The 22991-nt window shown below is 40.0% G+C and overlaps 1 protein-coding gene across 1 annotated transcript; it reads right to left on the reverse strand.

Moving 5' to 3' along the window:
• Positions 1–3321: 3321 nt before the first annotated feature.
• Positions 3322–17657, reverse strand: LOC308379810 (interferon-induced very large GTPase 1-like; the record flags this gene model as incomplete). Its single annotated transcript, XM_080857074.1, has 2 exons — positions 3322–7982; positions 17381–17657. 2 exons carry the CDS (start codon positions 17655–17657, stop codon positions 3322–3324), a joined length of 4938 nt encoding a protein of 1645 aa, XP_080713200.1.
• Between the last annotated feature and the right edge of the window lie 5334 nt (positions 17658–22991).

Consider the following 22991-nt stretch of genomic DNA (forward strand, 5'->3'; position numbering starts at 1 on the left):
ATTCCAAGCCAATATACTGTACCTAGAGCCTTTGAGATCATGTCATGGATCTCATAGGACTTTCACCCATTGAATCCTATCTCTTAATACTAATTATTACCTGGGAGTCGCCGGATCTGGACCCCATCTGTTCACTGAGAACACAGGGGTGTCAGAGCTCCAGCAATGATCAAAGATCTCAAGATCTCTGCATGAGGAAAACTCAGAGACATGTGGTCAGGTCCAGAATACACATGAGAAGCTTTCCACTTCTCACGTTTTCCAAATAACACTATAATAACCACTAGGAATTAAATATATTGAAAAAAACTTAAATGTGTCCATTTAATGAATCAATAGTTTGTTTGTTAAACATGTGTGAAGTTGGTTTCACCTCATCAGTGGACCAATAATGTGTAATAATTGAATTTGTTAAACGAACTCATAACAATATGACAATAAGTCCCGCCTGGTAAGCAGTGATTATCTAATGTAATAGGCTACAGTTATGCTCCTTTCCAGCCGGAATATGATTGACACAAAACTCTGATCAATCACTGCCTTCCTAATTCAGCCATCAGTCCTCCCTTGATGAGAGTGGCGACTGAAGAGAAAAACTCAGTAAACAGAGCAAGATACACAACACACACACACAATCTTACTCATATGGAGATCAACACACACAAGCATTACGTAAGGGATAACGGCGGACGAGCTGTACAGTTCTACAAAGATAATGAATGATGCGGGGCAAAGAACTCCATGCCGGCAGCTCCGCAAAGTCCATTATCTTTGTAGAACTGTACAGCTCCAAGGCCGTTAACCCGCTTTTCTCCCGTTTACAACATCCAAAAATGTTTTTTTTATTGTTATTATTATTTAGAATTTCCTTTATCTTTAGGAAACTTAATATGCATAATAACCTGATGAATTCTTGATTTGAAGCCTAGTGCTCCCGTTTAAAAAAAAAAAACGTTACGTTGGTTGTCAATGGTAACCATTCAAGAGCATTGATATGGAACGGCGATTTAACTTTTCTACTGGGACTACGTCCAAGGTGTCAGGTTATACGCACTTAATGTACACCCCATTAGCAAATCAGAAAACAGAATTTCGTTCCAGAGGGAGATAATGCATCTTAAAAGCCCTGCTCACGTTAACCATTGCATCATATAGAGCAGGGGTTTTCAAACTCTATGGGGCCAGGGACCCCTCAAAAGGCAGAAAATATTCGGAGGACCCTCTCATAATCGCATCCCAAATTAAACCATACAGGCTTATAGCTATTTGTAATGTTATATGCTTTTGGGCTCTTTTACTCTAAAATCATATAGTACTAATATCACAAGAGTTTTAGATAGTAATTTGTATTACATTTGACATTACTTGACAGTATGTAGGATAGATTTTTAAATGATCTTTTTGTAAAATGTGCTGAGAAGCTAAATAATGTTTACCTTACATATAACATATTGATTGATTTTTTTTGTTGATCAAGGCAGATTGTAGGGTTTTCCAACGGAGATGATTCTGAAGATGTATTTTTAACAAAGACATTAAAGAAGCATTCTGGATCAATTGCTATTCGCTAACGATATGCTAGCGGCTAAAACTAATGAAATCTCTTGAAATGTGCTGACTTCGACATTATGACAAAATAGTTACTCAACAACTGTCCTAACACAGTCAAACATCTAGCAAGTGCAACACAAGACAAAGCAAGACGAAAAATAAGCTACCTACTAGTTCGGCAGACAGTAGAAAGCCAGGCGGCGTCAGGCAATCTTACATTTAGCAGTTATATGCCTATGGACCCTGGTATGGTAATGGCACGGAGGCGATTCTCCATATTAAAAGTCATTGTAGCGCCCCAATTTTTTTCAAGCTGTTATTAGGTAAAACTGCTTATCCTAAACATAATCCTGAAGTATAATTGTTGCATACTGTTTCTTTAACAAACATGAAATATCCACCTAATGTTATCAAAAACGTGTATCCCCGGCTGACACTCAAGATATTAATTAAAACTACATGGTGATATCATAGCATTGATTATACACGTATAGCGTTTTCTTTCTAGAGTTTAATTCTGATGATGAACAGGGCTACGTTCTTGCAGCCAAATTGAAAGCTAGATCAACGTCTTAAACGAGAATACACGCAATAGGGCCATCCGATATGCCTTCGGCTAACCTATCTTTAAAAAAAGGCCTTCTGCAACGATAAACACGACGCACATGAGGCCATGTCTTCCCTGAGATCACTCGTTGTGAGTTGCATGTGTGATAGCTGGGCAGCCCCGCCCTTGCAGTCAAGGCGTGCAGGCAGCCTGAAAAGAGCCTAACAGTGAGTGCGCTCTGATTGCGTGCTATTTTAATGAAGTACCTATACTGAAAATATGCAAAATCGTATAGTTTTTTACTTAAGGTGTCCGGGGTACTTTTCTAGTACCTGTAACGTGTGCAACATTAGACTTTATGTTTTGTATACTGTATTGCAGTACATTTAAAAAAAAACTTTTTTAAACCTTCGGAAGTCAGAATTTTCCACGGACCCCAGTTTGAGAACCTCTGGTATAGAGCTACACATACACACCATCCACAGCAATTAGTCATCACACAAATATGATTGTTATGCCATTTATTCAATACATGTCAGTGAACACTCTTGTTAACTGGGTCATTAAATCACATACCACTGCAGATGAATCAGCTTTGTAATATGACTTGATTGAAATAGAAAGCGGTAATATTCATTGGTGTTAATTACACAATATGTATTAAATTGGGTTGATAGAGGCCGTTGCTGTGGTTGTATCAGAAATTGTATAGATTTTATAAAAATAATGTTACAATAAATCAAACAAACGCAAAACAAATTTCAGACAATTTCCAGTGACAATTCACTTCATGATGAAACCAAGTCAACAATTTTCTCAAAATCCCCAAAAGAGTACTGAAGGGAAACAGTCTATTTAAACATTCAACATCTTAAGACAATAAAGACCAGCATAATCAGGTTGGTCATTCAACCTAAAGGATTCTAAAACAGATTTGGTAAAAGCTAATGATAATGAATTAAATACAAAAATTAAAAAAAACTTGTCTGCATTGTCTGCACTAATCACTGATACACAGTAAGTGTTTTAAGTCATTAAGATATGTTGTTTTATTTAATGATCATATTGAGTAATATGCCCAGCATCTGACTTGATTAATCTTGAGCACATTTTCCATGATCCCCCATCACTGATGCCATGTGTGATGGTTCCCTTCTGGCCTCACTTCTACCAACTTCCACTAACATACAGTATATGGCTGTTACTCCTCCATGAGGTTTGCATTACTTCTTGTTAAATGACTCTTCCAGGCTTCTCAGTGCATCCTCTGCTGCCAGTGTTTTCCAGGCATGTGGGATATCTGCAGGTTGAGCATTGTAAGCTACTGCAAACTCATTGTTGAACTTTATCAGCACATATTTCCAGTAGACTGAGGCCTCCATGCTAGAGTCTCCTGCAATCTCCCAGTCAGGGTAGATGGCTCGGTAGTCCTTATAGGGATGCAATTCATGACTTGTTTTTGAATTCTTAAACTTAAACTTACTGATCACTAATGTTGTGCAAATGTCTATCATCAGCTTCTGAGAGTCAATCCATCTATATGTAGCAAAAGCTTGAGATCGGTGCATGCTGGAGAAGTGTGTTTTGTGGTCCTGACCTCCTGCTTCACAGGGCGTCCCACAGAAAGGGCAGAGTTCCCCACATCCACACAGTCTGGTGAAAAGCAGCTTATGGGGTTTACAGGGCAGCTTTGTAATTCTTTCAGTGATTACTGAGATGTCTGTTTCTATGGCATACCCCTGAGCTAACTGTGATTCCATTTCCTTGATGTACTCATTGAGGTTGATGGCAAACTGGTCTGTCTTGGCATTGATGAAAATCAAAAAGTTGTTTATGGCATCGCTTGGGAAAACCAGCTGATCCTTCAGGTCAGAGCAGAACTTTAGTATGAACTCCTTTATGTCCATGCTCTTGGAGATGCTGGTGATCGCGGCAGTTATTTTCTTTACAATCTCAGAAAGAAGTTCTACCTCCAATTGTTGCATTTTTTTACCTGATGACATTTCCATGATGATTTGTTCCTTTATCCAGTTTTTCACAAATGGTCCATATGATGTTGTGTATTCCACATACTTCTCAATTGAGTTATCATTGAGCAGCTGCTTTAAAAGGGTATAAAGGAAGTGAGTCCGTGTGCTGTAGGTCACCCCGATATCTCCTATCTTCATGTGATCTGCGATTGCCTGCCCAAGATGTTTGGACACATAGTCCTCAACTGCTGGCTTCACACAGGTCTCTGTGAATTGTTCAGCTCTCTTCTGGCACAGATCTTTTTCCCTGAACGATTCTAAGAAGTTCTCCAGAAATATGGGTTTAGACTCCAACAGACGTTTCTGTGGGTCGTTGCGGACGTTGAATTCCTTGTGTGCTTCCTGGAAGAGCCTTGCTGCACAGCCACAGACATGCACCTTAAGAGAAGTTTCACATTCATGACTTATCTGAAAATCTTTCAGCTGGTCATCAACAGCCTTGAGGAGGTCTCTGATGTACGTCTCATGGTAATCTGTGTTGTTTCTCTCCATGGCACTTATGTGATTAGAAATAAGAATGTCACAGTGTTTGATGATACTGTCACAGATTTCTTGGATTTCAGCGATTAAGTGATTCTTATCGGAATGTGTTATGGCACTAACAAATCTTTTCCAACTTGAAAACCAGTCAGTTTTAACAATGAATTTATCCTGTCCACTAGATTTCAGGTAAACTGCACTGACCATTTCTGCGACATGTCCACCCTTTGAACTTAAATTTGACCAGAGCAGATGGTGCACTTTCGGATAAACATCCATCTCTGGCATTCTGACTCCAGATAGGTCAGACATGATTCCTTCCCACATTTTCTCAAATTCTCTGGTGAGTCCATCCTCAGATAAATCTGCTTTTCTCTCTCTGCACTCTTTAAGCAGCTCACCAACCTTTTCCCCAATTATCTCTATTTGCATTTCCTTGATTTTGTTCACCTCTTCCATTCCCTGTCTGATTTTAACTGCCGTCTCCAAAGATGAATTTATGGAATTTTCTAGCTGTCGTCTGAGAGAGTTGGCACTTGTTTGGAAGTCCTGTCTGTATTTCTCTACTAAAAGGACTTTGCTGTCCTTTTGCTGAAAGTATTTTTCAAGGTTGGACAGGATTGTCTGTTCTTCTTCAAGCAGCTTCTTTGATGCCTCATATATCTGGTCTTTGAGCCAGGTACGTAAAAGGACATTCTTTTCAGTCACTCCAAAATTGGATATCACTGTTTCCTTGGTTATAAGCCAGTTGTTCATCACAGATTGGAAAGACCATTCCCAAGTGTTGTACTGAGTGCATACATCTGAGTATGCCTCTGCCACCAAACAGTTCTTGAAATTAAAGATGAAGTTCTCAAATTTCACAGCATTCCACAAAACCTGAGTCCACTTGAGGAACTCTGTTGCATTATTGTTCCTGAAATCAAATGTCCGTACGGAGCCAAATAAACTCTTCTTGAGTTTAAAGACAGCTTCAGTGTAGCCAACATTCACTGGGGCCATTGGGGGAGTTCCATGCCAAAGTCCAGGGATGTAGTAGCTGTCTTGGTCAGGATCAAAGTCCATCACATCAGTGAACTTTGCATACTTTTCTTTCTTCTCCATTTTAGCTGCCACTCGGGTCATCTCATCCAACTGCTCCATTAGCCTATTCCTGTCTCTCATGTTGCTGTCATGAGCAGACATGTCTGGCACATTCTGATGCACAAACAGACATCTTGGCTTCTTCCCAACCTCCTTCATCCTGAGAAAGGCGTGGACCACAATCTGCAGAATGTCCTTCATCTCTGTGTTGTTCTCCATGGAAGTATTGATAATGGTGATGTCACTGAGCCCTATGACCAGAGTTGCCAATTCGTTGTCGTGTTCGTAGCTTGTGTCCAATGTTTCCAGTTCAGGTGATTTTAAGCCCTCTGTGTCAATGACCATGATGAAGTCACACTCGAGCAGAGATCCGAGTTCCTCAGAGACTTTAATCAGCAGCATGAAGGCTCCTCTGGTGCATTTTCCACTGCTGACTGCAAACTGCACTCCAAACATGGTGTTGAGAAGGGTGGACTTCCCAGTGCTTTGCACTCCCAGCACAGTCAACACCAGGATCTTACTCTTGGTGTCCGCCAGCTGATGAAGTTGAGTCAGGACCTCTTCTATCCACTTCATTGGGATGTTTGATGCGTCTCCATCGACCAGCTCAACTGGAAACCCATCCAGCAGCATCTGAGCACACAGAGCAGGTAGGTGCTGGACTTGTTGTCGGGCTGGGTTGTTTATTGGAAGGGAGCAAGCACACTCATAAAGCTGGCCCAGCTCACGGAAGAAGTGCTCAGTACCCAACGAGCAGTTGGAGATTTGCTCATCCAAGTCTGCAATCTTTTCCTTTTTCTGTGGTGTGTTTCTACAGCAGTCTTTGTACTGCTCTCTCAGAGTGGACAGGTTATGTCTAGAGAGGGTATCCAGCTTAATCTTCAGCCACTTCAGGAAGTAGAAACGCTCCATTTCTGGCTGTGAGATCCCAGCTGTGAAAAGGGTCATGACGTCTGACATACGCAACTGATTCTGCTGTACTCTCAATTCCTTTAGCTGTTTGTTCAGTGCACACTTGTAGTCCTCTATGTTCTTGATTTCGTCAGCCTTTTTCAGTCTACACATCTCTTTCTCTAACTTACTGATTTCCTTCCACAATTCTCCTTGCAGAGGCAGCTGGGCCTTCTTGAATTCCATGATATCTTTAATATTTTTAGTGATGCTTGCAGCATGACGTCTGCCATTCTCACACTTCTCCCATTCCCCATCAACTTGAAGACAAACAGCAGCCATGTCTTCTACTTTCATTATATGTGGATTATTACTGATGACACTATTCACACGGAGACGCAAGGCCTCCACAAAATCTGCCTCATTTTTTTTGTTCTTAATGATCACATTTGTCTCTTTCACCTTGTGCTTCACGCATATATCCCTGAGTGTCTCCATGTTGAAGGTCTTACTCTGAGAGTTGGTGACCAGGAACAGCTCAGATCTGCTCTCTCTGTTGTTCAGAGTGCTGAGGCCCCCCTCTAGGTCATCACTGAAGATGAAAACTGCTGCTGAGGTCTCATACAGAAAGGACATCTGGGTCTTAAACAACCTGCAGTCTCCTCTAAGATTGGCTATGGCCACTGGCTGTGTGAACATGTCAATGTTTGTGTTCCCACAGGGTAGATACCAGCTGACTTCAACCAGACCATCTGAGATACTCCTGTGCACATCACCGCACTCCATTTCACGGTGAATAAATGTGTCGTTGTGCTGATGAGGATTACTGAACAACTTGTTCAGAGTTTGAGATTTGGGCAGACTGCTCTCTCCTAGTCTAACGAAAGACACCATTGGGATTTTCATTTCTATAATCCTGCCCTCTACAAAGGTGCTGTCACCTTCTAGAGAGTTAGGTTTGTACTTTTTAACCAGGTTTCTCATTGCCCACAGCATCAGAGTACTCTGTTGTGTGTCACAGTTTGGCAACAGCAAAGGAACAGCAAACTGGCACATAGACATTTTGGAGACCATTTCCTGCTGTAGGAGAGGATCTGAGCAGTGGAAAAGAGCAGTGATCAAATCTAGAGGATGAATGGCATTGTTAATGGCAATATCAACATTAGCATCACTGAAGCTATTATTATACATTGGCTGGTCTTGTGCACATTTGATATTTCTTGCATTTAAATGGGCCATTATCAGTTTTCTTAAGAAGGTCCATGGTAGCTGCTCCAGACTTTGTGCTGGTTCATCAGACACTGTGACCTTGTTGATCTCCAGGACTGAGCTGAGTGTGAGCTTCTGTCTAAAGTTGTCCTCCAGGTGTAATGCAGACAGCACAGCAGAGAGGAGCACTCCTGTTGAAAACCAAGCATCATATAATTTAAAAATAAATACAAAACAAATAATAAAGGTGCTGCCTGCATTTTCCACTTAAAACACAGGTGAGGTTTACGGACACCAGGGCACAACAGAATTTATTTTCATAGTATTATGGATGAAACCGTTTCCCATCCTTAGCCCATGTGTACTACGTTAAAGATCTTACTTGTCTTCATCTGAATAGTAGCAGGCTGGCTCTTTCCTCCATGTTGGAGCTCAGTGTAGACTCTGACAGTGTAGTCAGTTCCTGGTTTCAGGCCTGTGATGACTGTGCTGCATGACCCAGTAGAGATGGACTCTGGCTCAGTCCCTTCACTCTGGTAAGAGACCAGGAAGCTGTGTGGAGTCTGCTCCATCTCAGGAGACACCAGCCAGCTGAGGCTAACAGATGATGCAATGATGGAGCTCACAGTCAGACGCTCTGGGGCTGGGATCTCTGGATGGATTAAAATGTTTGTTGTCAAATAAATGAATACAATCATGCTAATTTTGCTAAGTGTTGTAAAGAAGACTTCCTGAAAAATCGGTGTGAAAATTGTAGATGTTTGGTTGCAATATGACATTCATGTGACGATTGACAGATAAAGTGTGTATCCAAATTTCTTTTCTACAACACAAGTTCATTTTTGTGATATAATCATGTTGACATGTTGCCACAGTATAGGCCTTGTGAAATGTCCACATTCAAAAGACAAAATTAAGGAATTTTCAGCAACGCAGGGCCTTTATTAACTCTTGAATTCTCAAATAAAGGTAGTCAAACAACAGAAAGGAGATAAACCCACAGGCTTGCGCACATAGTTACCGGATCCTTTCCCCTCGTCAGCCCTGCTTCCAATTGACTCTTCAATAAACCCTGTCTGACTAGTTGCTGCCAATCTACTCATACTATTTGCAGCTGAGCTTCCAATAAGTGGATGGCCCGACCGCTTTAGTCCCCAGAGCAGCTCCCCAGTGTCCTAGAGCCTGTCCTGTATAGCCCTGGTGCAGTATATGCCGTCCCCGACCTTTTCCAGGGGAATTTTGCCGCCCTAGTGTGCCTTAAGATCAGTGTGGGGTACCACAGCCTCTATCCACCATATTTACTACACTTTGGCCTATGGACACTCCTTCTCTAGATCATATTATTCCTGACAACTGTACATACTAGTGATGTGTATCAAAAAAGCTTCAATAACACAGATCAATCATACATAACACATATCAATCATGAATAGCAGATCAATCATACATAACACTTCAGGAAATCATTCTCCCTCCCTGATATCTCACCTGTCTTCATCTGAACAGAAGCAGGCCGGCTCTTTCCTCCATGTTGGAGCTCAGTGTAGACTCTAACAGTGTACTGAGTTCCTGGTTTCAGGCCTCTGACATCTGTGCTGCATGACCCAGTAGAGATGGACTTTGGCTCAGTCCCTTCACTCTGGTAAGAGACCAGGAAGCTGTGTGGCGTCTGCTCCATCTCAGGAGAGACCAGCCAGCTTACGTTAGCAGATGATGCAGTGATGGAGCTCACAGTCAGAGGCTCCGGGACTGGAATCTCTGCAAAGGTAGGACACTTCAGTTGAAAATTACAATATTTTCAGTTAAATGTACTTTTCACAATTACTGGATGGAAGAAATACAGACAAAAATCCAGGACAGGCTCAATATTTGAGTCTTCTAAGCCAGTCTTGCTACTTGACTGTGCCGTGTCTGAAAGACAAGCCTGCAGTCAAAATCCTAAATGATCTTTTACATTAAAGTCTCCTTGGATAATGCGATCTAGACATTAAAGGTGTGGTATAGAAGGCACATAGTGCACACACACACACACACACACAAACACACACATTGAAGGCACATAGTGTAAATGTACACACACACACACACACACACAAACACATATAGAAGGCACATACTGTAAACGCACACAAACACACACACAAACACACACACATACACACACACACATATACAGTATATAGAAGGCAGTGGTGGAATGTAATGAAGTATTTCTACTTTGTTACTGTACTTAAGTACATTTCTACGTATCTGTACTTTACTTAAGTAAAAATAATAGTGCATACTTTTTACTTTTACTCCGTTACATTGTGGAGTTATTATCTATACTTTTACTCCGCTACATTTCTACAATAAATGTTGTTACTCGTTACACTTTATGAACACAGTTTCCCAAAATGTTGCCTACACAAAAACATGGATTGCGTTGCTATTGGAAGATTAAACCAATCAGGTTGTCTCTATCAGCTCCAATGATAGCAGAGTACTCGTCTGACAGCAGCGCAGTGGTAGACTTGCCGTTGCCTAAACATTCAACAGACAGCCTGACAAACGTTCTAATCATTCAACATGGATCCAGAGGTAGCCTCGACTGAGCCCTCTGATATGAGCCACCCTGGGCCTTATTTAAAAGACATGTTCAAGTTCAGATGCCCCAAGAATGACTCGTGGAGGTTTCAGTGCGTTTCCTGTATACCTCAGAAAAGGAGTTGCTAGCCTTAAAAAATTCACCTTCAAATTTGGAGAAACATGTTGAGTTATGCAGAGTTCTTGCTATGCTAGGTTAATGTCTATGACTTTTCCATATCGTATGCGGTTACTGACATGATTTTATACTCTTATCTAGCTAAATACATGTTGACATACAGCAATAGCATCAAAATAACACGATTGTACCTTGATTATTTATTTAACGTAGTGGTAAGATAAAGCTGGTTGTTTAGCAATGTCAAGCTAACGTGAAGATTTGCCTTTTTTATTGACTGGTTATTGCCTGGCATGCAAACTTAACTCCAAGTCTTGGGCTACTCAATATGTTTTTGCAATGTTCTGCAATTGTTCTGCAATCAATGAAGCATAAAACTCTGCATTGACCAGTTTAACAACTCCATTTGTTTTTCATGTTTTATATTTCCTTTTTTTTACACGTTTACAATTAAATAAAAGATTAAAATATATTACATTGTGTCTTTGTTGGTTTGGCTTAATGGTATTACTGTAACTTTGCAAATAATCCCTGGTAGATAACTTGTCATCCACAGTATTGTAAGATAGAGTGTGAACAGTATTACAGACAGTAGGCCCAATAAGCACACCAAACTTTCCAATTAACAAATGTTGTTGCTTATAATTATTACTATTAGTGACATATGTAGAGGCATTTATTACCAGTAGCTATTTCTTTATCAAAATGGCACAGCCTAGAAATTGTGAGACAACCCATTGTGAGAGTACTTTTACTTTTACTTTTAAAGTAAATTTAAAAGTAAGCACTTTTTACTTAAGTAGGATTGTTGATGTAGTACTTTTACTTTTATTTTCCTGGGTACTTGTACTTTTACTTAAGTACTAAACTTCAGTACTTCCTCCACCACTGATAGAAGGCACATAGTCTAAATGCAGACACACACTGTTAGATGAATCAAAGAAAGATGGAAATGACAGCCACGACATTGATCCATATGCATACTGATAAACATTTAACAAATGTATGCTTACTGAATTGCTTGAGTTATGTTTTATAGTTGTAGGAGCCAAATTTACCTTTATGTTGATTCATATATTATCTCCTTATTAGTATGTGCAAGTGTGTGTGTGTTTGTATGAGTGACACTATGGCCGTAGGTATTTGCCCCACCTAGAGGACACCTGAACACACCTGAGAGGCTGAAGGTGGAGCCCAAGGGGGAAAGGCCTTAAAAGCCAGGAGCCACAGCATCTGGGCGTGGCTGAGGAAGGCAACAGTTTTTTGACCGTGTGCCAGGACGTTAACGAAGGAGAACTGTGCTTTACGAAAGACCTTTTAGTTTAAAATCTTAATTTTATTTGCAACAACTTGTTATCCACCATTCTACAATAAACGGTCAAAGGGACCAACTGGACTCACCTCTACTTCTCATCTTTTCTACACGCGTCAGAACTAAATCCAACTCAGCCGCCAGTGGTAGTAAAATAGGAATTGCTGCTACAATAGTCAATATAGCAAATTATTGCTTTAAAAAAAAAAAAAATACTATTATATTTAGTAATTTCAGTTTGCAAGTCACACCAAAATGCATAACAACAGAACAATACACAGCAAACATTTTCACCCTGTTTCACCTCCTATAATAATAAAGTAACTAAATAATATTTCCATTTAAAGCAGATAATACAAATTAAAAAAACACAAAAGTATATTTTACAAACTGAATAAAGGGTGTTTTTTGTTGTTGTTTTTCCTACTACTCAATGTACATAATCAGATACTGTAGTTGTCCTACTCCCCCAGAGCTTGTTCTTGCTGAAGCTAGTTACCATCATTAGTATTATGCCTCAAAAAGTACCTAAAAGGTCCCCATATATTATCAAAAACATTTTGTTTACATATAGCAATGACCATTATCTTTTCCATTGACATGTTTGAGGCCATTTCTTTAACCCACACATCCAACTCTTTTCAAATTAAGAGCAATTATACATTTAGCTTGTAATATACACATACATATGAATCAGAACTCTTTCCTTTTTAGAAGTGGTTTGGTAGGCTATAAACCAAGAATAAAAATGTTGGGATTCAATGGTAATTTCTTTGATAAAATTTGATCAATCATATTAACGTCATCTTGCCAGAAGGTTTTCACTTTCCCACATTCCCATATAAACAGTGTCCCCCTTGCCTCATCACACTTAATACAGGTATCATGAATATTATAATAAACGATGCAATTTCACAGGAGTTATATCTGTACGCATCAGCCATTTATGTTATTTTAGGTTGCTGCTGACTGACTGCCTCTGTAACTCTTTACATGCCTCACTCCATTCTCTTAAATATATTTCCTCCGCTTTAGCTTTATTCCATAATCTCAGTTGATTCAATAGATCCAGACACAAACAAGTCATACAGTGTTGACATTAAACCTTTATCATAACAGTGTCTAGTGACTGCTACTTCTAATGCAGAAATGGTCGGTATATCTAATTAATGGTTTTGAGATTAAGTTGCAAAACTCTGAAGCTGAAGATATCTGAAAAAAAATATTATTTGGAATGTCATATTTGGTAGATATTTCAGTAAAAGACATACATACTTCATCCTCCTCCCTGTACTTATCTTGCACTTTCCTTAACCCCTTTTCAGCCTCTATCCTTTAGCCCTGGTTCAAGTTGGCATTTCCCTTAATAGGACTGAAGCGTGAATGGGAAAAATTTGTGTCAAACCAAACATCAATCATATTCAATATAATAGTATTATAATAGTCTTTTTCTTCAGATATTTACGGCCTGCTGAGTACAAGTGCAGGTACAATGGTAAACTCGGTTTTACATAGCAGAATTTCAAATCAATCCAAGCAAGGGATTTCCTGAAAAGAAGTAAAACATGATCGACCAAAAATGAGCTCCCCAGTAATAACATTGGATATTTGGGCATTTAAGGCCTCCTCATTCATATCGTAGATAAAGTAAAGATAGGCGTAATCTGGGACGTTTCTTTTGCCAAATAATGTTGGTAAACAGTTTATTGATTCTTGGTTACAAGGATGAGAGAGGGGGTAGGATATTCTGGAAAAAATAAAGAGATTTGGGGAGTGTATTCATTTTTAGAATATACAATTGAGATATGTAAGGAAGTCTAACGCTCTATCGAAGAAATACTAGCTTCCAAAATTGGGGAATAGTTTATCTGAAAAATCTTCATCACATCATGGACAATTTTTATTCCCAAATATGTGAAATGATCTGTTGACTTGAAAGTAAAAGCATAAACAGGACTATTTTTCCTCTCTGTTTAATTAAGTAGCAATATAGATGTTTTTTAGTAGTTAACTTTATAACCGGCTATTTTTCCAAATGTTTCTATAAGACTTAGGAGGGCTGGGATAGATCTATGAAGATTTTTCATTATTAATATTTCATCAATGGTTTAGAAACCTTACTAGAGTCAGAACATCGGCAGTCAGAACATCTGCAGTAAGCAGTCTAACCCATTTAATGAATGTATCTCCAAAGCCAAATTGTTTTAACACCTCAAAGAGACAAGGCCATTCAACATGGTCGAAGGCCTTCTCAGCATCAAGTGAAAGTAAGGCCGTGTCTGTCGCTTCTCTCTGACTCTGTAAAATATTAAGCACTCATCTGACGTTATGAAAACCCTGTCACCCTTGAATGAACCCATTTTGGCCTTTCCCCACCACCCTGTGGAGAAGGTCCTCCAATCGTCTTGCTAGAATTTTACAGAGCAGTTTTGTATCTGAATTTAGAAGGCTAAGTGGATGCATATTTTCACATTTTGTATTTGGTTTCCCTGGCTTTGGAAGTAAAATGATTAAGGCGCCGCTCATAGATGTGGCGTTAAGACAATTCTCAATGGATTCCTGAAACATCTCCAAAAGGGTTTGAATTATTATCTATTGGGATGCCATCTGTGCCCGCCGATCTTCCAGCCTGAATACAGCCAATCACTTCTGCAATTTCCAAATCAGCTACATTTTGATCTAATGCTCTACTTTCCTTTTCCGAAATTTTGGAAATATCAAGGTTGTTTAAGAATTGCATCTGTGTGTCCAGAGCTGTAAAATGTCTCATAGAAGACTCTGAAGCTCTCATTAATCTCTGTCTTGGGGCTTCAATAAAATGTATAGATCTTGCAGTTTGTTGTTGTTTAACGTGCCATGCTAGACGTTCTCCGGGCCTTTCCCCCCGATCATAGTAAGACTGGTTGAGTCTCATTAAATCAGCAGCTGCTTTGTGAGCTGCCAATGTATTGTACTGTGATCTAAGCAGTAGCAGTTTTGAATGTATATCTGTAGATATATGTCTGTTATGGTAGATTTCTGTTTCCATTTTTTTTTATTTCCTCATCTTATGTCTTCATTTCAAGTTGTGTAGCTTTTTTCTTTGAGCTTGTGATAGAAATGATCTGGCCCCTAATAATGGCCTTGAAAGTCTCTGATCTTTTACTAGCAGAGGTCTGGGACCTGTTACATCCAAAATACATGTCTATTTCTTTATCTAAGAAATCTATAAATGTGGGATCCGTAAACCATCCCGGTTGAAAACGCCATCTTGGGTGATCACTCACTAATTTAGTATCTTCATAGGTCAGGGATACAGCTGCGTGGTTAGAAAGTACTATACTACTATAATAACATTCGTCAAATTTGGAGGCAAGTAGTGCTGAAACTAAAAAGTGAATGAGTTTTATAAGTGCTAGAATAGCAGGAATACTCTGCTGCATTTGGTTTACCATGTCTCCAGATATCCAACAGATTGAATTCCTTCATAAAATGGTGTATCATCTTTCTTGACTTATTGTGAGCAGGGATTAGAAACGGTTCAAAGAACGAAAACGAAAACCGGTAAAGAACGAAATTTTGTGATGAACGTAATCGAAAACCGGAACAAAAACAATTTCAGCTGTTCCGGAGTGAAAACAATATTTTCAATTTTAAATAACCGGTTAATAACGTTATTTTTCGTTCCAAATAACCTTTCTTGAAATATTGTGGGAATAAAATAATTGTTAAAATAAATCTTGAAATAAAGTTTTATTCCGGAAGTGATGGGCTTGGCTACCTGCCCGCTAAATGTTACCCAGACCGCCTGGCTGAAGTGAAACTACTGTTGACACTAGCGAGCCGTGAGTAGCCTAACAGATCTGCAATGATTGTGCTGCCTGTGCCCGTTACCTAGGTCAGTGTAGAGCGTGCCTTTTCGCCTCTCAAATATATCCTGTCTCCTTTGCGCAGCAATCTGAAGGAGAATGTTTTGGAGGACATACTTTTCCTTAAACTGAATAAGCAATTTGGTATGTAAGCTATCTGTTGTCCATTTCAAATAGGCTAACTCTCGAGTTAATAGAAGAGAGTAGGCATAGGCCTCTAGCTATGGACATGAGTTGTGTTTATTTTGCGCGTAATGGAGAACGTTTTGTTGGAGATGCTTTCCGAATTTGAATGTAGGCCTAAATGTGACCGGCTGAGTTTGTTGTCATTTTGTTTTGAATAGCCATGGGTCTAAGCTGCTGCATTTCTTGCTTTCTTTTTTTTGAACGGACTTCAGTTCGAAAGACATGTTTGCGTTTAAATGGTCCTGCAGCCTAATTTCATGTTGCCGACTGGAAACAAATAAAATAGAACTGCAAGGTGATATAATGTTGTTTCATTATTTATTATAAGTTGTAGGCAAACTCCGTTTCCACAACGTTGGAAAAGTGCGCATTGCATTTAGCCTATAGGCTTCACGCACACACCCGAATAATGACAAACATTAAGCTCGCGCCCCCCCCCCCCCCCCCCGCATGATGACAAACATTAGGCACGCGCACCCCCCCCCCCCCCCCATGACAATTTTGAAAAGAACGTTATTAACCGTTCTTTTATAAGGTTCTAACCGGTTAATAACATGAAGAGAAGCATAGGAACACTGGAACGGAACAGAAAAATAACGTTTCTGGTCAGAACGAAACGAAATGAAAAATATTTCGTTTTTAATCCCTGATTGTGAGTATCATCTAAACCAGTTGACCACTAAACAGATGTGTTTCTTGTAAAAAAAAAAAAAAAAAAAAAAAAAATGTATTTCCAGGATTTTGTCCTGCTCATTACTTGTGATGGAGATAATTTCCAAGCACTGTTAATGACGTTGGAAACAGTGTGCGAGGAAGAAGAAGAGGGGCAAGCGCATAGGTATCGGAGCTAGGCTAGCTGTAAGCCCAAATCGCCAAGCCGTACCATCCATCAGCATGGCGAACGTATGATCCTTGGTCAACAAAATGGACCACATACGACTGCAGAGATTAGCGAATCGGACAGTGAGTTACTGCTGTGTGCTTGTTTTCACTGAAACATGGCTTAATGACAACATGCCCAACTCTGCTGTCCATTTCTGCCAGCTGTGCCAGTTGAATGACAAAACAGCTAAGCCGCGCTCAGTTCCACTGCAACCAGTTCCTCTGCCAGATGGTCCATGGCATGAGGTGGCTCTGGGCCCATTCGATTTTGCTCCTCCAGAATGCAGGTACGCAATTACACTGACCGACTACTATAGCAAATGGCCAGAGGTTGCCTTCACTCGCACTATTACCACTGAAGTTGTGATCACCTTCCTGTCAACTATATTCAGCCGCCATGGCAATCCTCTGAGCATCGTTACAGATAATGGTGTTCAGTTCACCTCTGCTGCTTTTGCTGCTTTCCTACAAGAAAGACAAATATGCCATCACCGTTTATCTCTCTACTTTCCTGCTGCCAATGGACAAATTGAGAGATTTAACAGAGTGCTCAAACAGACTGCACAGTTGGAACAGTCGTGGAAACCAGCTGTGACTGACTTTCTGCATGTCACCTCTGCAAGTTTCCTCAGCACTTGATTGTGCTGCCATCCGTACCTGCCCTGGGAAAGCACGGTCTTGCATCCCGACAGAGTGTGTTGTAGGGAAGCATTGATGGTCCCACAGAGGTTACAGACATGTTCCGTGCCCGGCCTGTTGGAGGTTTCGGGGGGAGGGCAGAGTGTAGTAGGTTGAACTGATGAAGAAACTGAGTCGGGCCTGTGGCAGTTTCCAGAAGTCTTACCAGCTCACCACCCGACCCGCAACCCCCTCCAACGTCGTCCAGCGTCCCTGCTGCCCCTGCGCCACTGCCGTGACCCTCTTTCTCTGCCATCTTTGTCACCTCAGAGATAGCAAGGTCCTTCCTCAACTTCTTGTTAGCTCTGTACCACAGAATGGGCTAGCATGACCTGTTCAGTGCTGCAGCCTGCCCACTGCCTCCTCGGCCCTCCACTTCCTCACAGTCAACACAAAGGCTTCCATGTCCCTCACCATCACATCTGCAGAGTCCCTGAACTCCATCACCAGCCTTGCCTTCTCCTGCCTATGGTGATGGATTTCAGGGGAAGCTGAAGTGTGTTCTTTCCATTCAGGCTGATGAGTGGCACCTTCGGAGCCCTAGCCATTTGAGGATGAACAATCTGGTCTTTGCTTCCATCTTGCTTACGGCTGACGAGGTGACTTCGCACAGCTTCAGCGGCTACATTACACTTGGGGACAGTGCGAAATTAAAACACCACACCTCGTACTTTCCAGGCTAATGGCTTGAGTCAATTTGGCCAGGCCTGCTGAGAGCTGTTGCAGGGTGGTCTTTCCTATTTCGTTGTCTGAGAGGCTAGATGTATATCCCCAGATTTTGGATGGGTTGGTCTGCAATGCGTGGGATGTTTTCTCCGCTGATGGTAAAGGTGACCCTGTCATTCCTCACCCCTTTCCGCAAGGAAAGGCTCCTTGACTTTCTTGCTTTAAACTTCATCATGACCCAATATTAATTATATGAATTATTCCCAATTTGTTTTCTGAGTGCTTTAGGGTTCTTTTTGTTATTTTGGGCCATATTTGTTATTTTGGGGGTCCCTGCTATCCCTTATAGGGGTCAATACTGTTTAAATGATAACAACTGAACCACTGACTGGAAAGGGCAACTTCAAGTGGACCCCAAATTGAATGAAATTTGGACCAACTTTGTGACTGGAACATGGACTTTTGTGTGACGTGGTAATGGAAATGGAATGGAAATGGAGTTTTAACAGCAGAGATAGTGACACACACACACTCTGAATTTAGTCTCTGCATTTTACCCATCCAGGGTAGTGAAGCACACAGTGAGGCACACAGTGAAGCACACTAACCCGGAGCAGTGAGCTGCCTTCAGCGGCACCCGGGGAACAGTGATCGGGGTTAGGTGCCTTGCTCAAGGGCACCTCAGCCGTGGATGTGGGAGAGCAGTGCTCTACCACTTCCCTCGCCCACATTTTTCCTACTGGTCGGGGATCGAACCGGCCACCCTCCGGTTAACAGCCCGTAACCCTAACCAGTAGTCCACAGCTGCACAGCTGCCCAGTAAATACCGGAAGGGTAGAGTTCCAGGTCCGGAATTGACGTTCCACAAGTGTTGAAAGAGGTTGAAAACATTTAAACACTGCACACATTTTCCAAACTTATTTCAAATCATAAGGCTTGTCTCAAATTGTTTTGTTCTATGTTACGCCCCTCTACACCCCTACTGGCGTTGCAATGAAGGAAGCCTTGAATTCACACCAGGCGTTTGCTAGTGGTGTGCACATTATTTGGTGTTCACTGCAAAAAGTGAAATCTTAGTAAGATAAAATATCTTTAATCAAGGCAATGTATGCTTGTTTTTTGTCTGACGAGTTATTGCTTCTTACAGGCATTTTTTGTGTTAGAACATTTCACTTGCTTCAAGCGTTTCAGTCCTTACTTATCTTACAGTTTTTATCCATTGCTTTGGGCAATTTCACGAAACCGAAATTACATTCTCAAAGCTCTTAGTGCATTTGGCAAAATAGCCTATATGGTTCAGCACAACTACATTGATCACCTTCAAAAGGTCATATCTCACCCAAAACAGTTAAGTCAAGCTTCAAAACCAAATCATTTTCTCATAAAAATAGTCAATGCCCCCAAAATGAAAAGTTCCTTCCCGAAAAGAAAAGGACATTCTCCAAGCTTTAAATATATTTGCCAAAATAACCTAGATGGTTTATCAAAACACTATGGCACACCTGCAAAAGGTCATATCTCTCTCAAAACAGACAACTCATCAATTAAAACTAATTCCTTTTCTCATACTAATAGTCAGTGCCCCCAAAATGAAAAGTCCCTTTGGCATTGTTTACGCACTGCAGGTCAAAACGTTTAGATGTTTTGCCAGTATGGCAGTGGACCATAGAAATATCCCTCAAGTGCACATTTCAATCTTGGCTCAGTCCTTTGACACTGAATGTTTACTGTTTTCTTTCCAGAATACTTTGTGTATCAAACAGAAAAAGGAATAATTCAAGCGTAGCCTACAAGGTAGCACTCATACTGCACTCATACTACCATGGAAACTGTTACAGTTATTGCCATACATCGTGGTTACAGTAACAGAAAATGCGTACAGCACAATATACTGTCATACAATAAGCACATCAAAACTAAAATTATGTATAGCCTACACTAACAACACAACCTGGAGCGTATGGGTATTGTATGGGCCAAGACTGGGAATGTGGGTGACTACACTATTCTCTAAAATGGCATCACATATGGTGATGTTGCCCCCGCGCTGGCCTGGGACATCTGCCGTTGCTCCTCTTTTTCTTCCTCCTCTTCCTCTAACAGGCAGTTGCCCTTGGTTGTTTCCCTGTCCAGGTGCTTCCATGTTCATAAATTGTACTGAACTTGGTCAAGCTCTAGATATTTGATGGAAGCATTTATACTCCTGGATAGGACCTGTCAGCTAACTAAACTTACTGTGTGATTGGTGATCGGATGTGTGAATCTCCCCCTTGATTAGTAAAGTTCTAGTTGCACCTGAAAATTAAGCTGATGATCCAAGAGATCCATATTACAGGATATACCATGATGTTTTTCATGGTATTATGTGCCTGAAAGATTTTGACAGTAGAGTGAACTATTTTGCAGGTGATGATGTACTCAATGAAATTATGCCAACATGTTTTGCAGAGAACAACCACTTGACTGAGAAGCAACAGTCAGTTTAGACCAGCAAGATGTATTCAATTGGTAATTGGGCTAACTGAAGGCAATTGTACACTGCAAAAATGCTTTTCTAACCTAGTGTTATTACTCTTATATTGAGATGAAAAAATCTAGTTGGTCTTGTTTCTAGCTAAATTGTACTTACCTAGTGCTCTTTGGTAAGGTTATTTTTGCCTATTTCAAGCAAATATGACTTATTTTAAGAAATCTTAACAAGCAAATTTGGCTGCCAGTGCGTTAAGCAAATTTGGCTTAAAACAAGCAAATTTGGCTGCCAGTGCGTTAAGCAAATTTGGCTTGTTAAGATTTCTTAAAATAAGTAATATTTGCTTGAAATAGGCAAAAATAACCTTACCAAAGAGCACTAGGTAAGTACAATTTAGCTAGAAACAAGACCAACTAGATTTTTTCATCTCAATATAAGAGTAATAACACTAGGTTAGAAAAGCATTTTTGCAGTGTACCTAACCATTTGCACAGATGTGCTAAATCATTTTAAATGTGTGCAAACTGTAGGCAATTGTACTTGTCATTTGCAAGGAGTTTCTAAAACAATTGCAATTTGATTAAAGGAATGAGAAATGCCAATCTGTCGTGAACCAGTGCCCAGTGGTTTGGAGGCTTGCACGTGTTGTTTTGAGAATGTAATTTCTGTTTCGTGAAGTTGCCCAAAGCAATGGATAAAAACTGTAATAAGGGTTTATTACTTGTTACTGAGATTTTATTACTGGTTCTGAGCATGTTAATGCTTGAAACTAGAATTGCCATTATTATAAGGCAGTTTGATCCCCACTTAGAAGTACAAAACTGCTTTGTCAAAGTCAGAGTTTCTTATTTCAAGCATTTTATCTTTCTCAGTCAAAATACACTAAAAACAAGTACATTTGCCTAGATACCAAAGATATCTAAGAATTATTTTCTCAATATATAGGCAAAGGTGTTTATATTCAGCAAATGCTAGCAACATTCGTTTGAAATGAGTGTGCATGCTAGGCAATTTATCTTGAAATCAGTCAAGCCACACTAAAACCAAGAACATTGGCCTAGATGCCAAAAATATTTAAGAATTATTTTCTCAATATATAGGCAAAGGTGCTTAAATTCAGCAAATGCTAGCCACATGCTTTTGAAATGAGTGTGCATGCTAGGCAATTTATCTTGAAATCAGTCAAGCTACACTAAAATCAAGAACATTGGCCTAGATGCCAAAAATATTTAAGAATTATTATCTCAATATAGAGGGGAAGGTGCTTAAATTCAGCAAATGCTAGCCACATGCTTTTTTTAAATGAGTGTGCATGTTAGGCAATTTATCTTGAAAACAGTCAAGCTACACTAATATCAAGAACATTGGCCTAGATGCCAATTTTTTTTAAGAATTATTATCTCAATATAGAGGGGAAGGTGCTTAAATTCAGCAAATGCTAGCCACATGCTTTTGAAATGAGTGTGCATGCTAGGCAATTCATCTTGAAATCAGTTAAGCTACACTAATAACAAGAACATTGGCCTAGATGCCAAAAATATTTAAGAATTATTATCTCAATATAGAGGGGAAGGTGCTTAAATTCAGCAAATGCTAGCAACATGCTTTTGAAATGAGTGTGCATGCTAGGCAATTCATCTTGAAATCAGTTAAGCTACACTTATAACAAGAACATTGGCCTAGATGCCAAAAATATTTAAGAATTATTATCTCAATATAGAGGGGAAGGTGCTTAAATTCAGCAAATGCTAGCAACATGCTTTTGAAATGATTGTGCATGCTAGGCAATTCATCTTGAAATCAGTTAAGCTACACTTATAACAAGAACATTGGCCTAGATGCCAAATATATTTAAGAATTATTATTTCAATATAGAGGGGAAGGTGCTTAAATTCAGCAAATGCTAGCAACATGCTTTTGAAATGAGTGTGCATGCTAGGCAATTCATCTTTAAATCAGTTAAGCTACACTAAAAACAAGAACATTGGAATATTTAAGATACATTATCTCAATATGCAGGGAAAGGTGCTTATATTCAGAAAATGCTAGCAACATCCTTTTGAAATGAGTCTAAATTCTAGGCAATTTATCTTGAAATCAGTAACGCTACACTAAAAACAAGTACATTTGCCTAGATACCGTAAGAAATATTTTCTCAATATCTACGAAAAATATTTTGTATTATTATTTTTCAAGCTTAATTTTTGGGCTTTTTGCCTTTAATCGGATAGGACAGTAGAGAGAGACAGGAAGCTAGCTGGGGGGAGATATTGAGAAACGACTGCAAGTCGGTCTCGAACCTGAACTCTTACCTGTGTCCCCATCACACCCATTCATGGTGCAGGGTTGCTGCCGCTTGCGCCACAGCTCCAACCTTAAAGCAGACATCTCTTAAGGATATTGGTATTTGTTTTGGAAAGTTTTGAAGTCAAAACATATGTGCAATTGATCATT

This window comes from Sprattus sprattus, assembly GCF_963457725.1.
Source record: "Sprattus sprattus genome assembly, chromosome: 18".
Taxonomy (NCBI): Eukaryota; Metazoa; Chordata; class Actinopteri; order Clupeiformes; family Clupeidae; genus Sprattus; species Sprattus sprattus.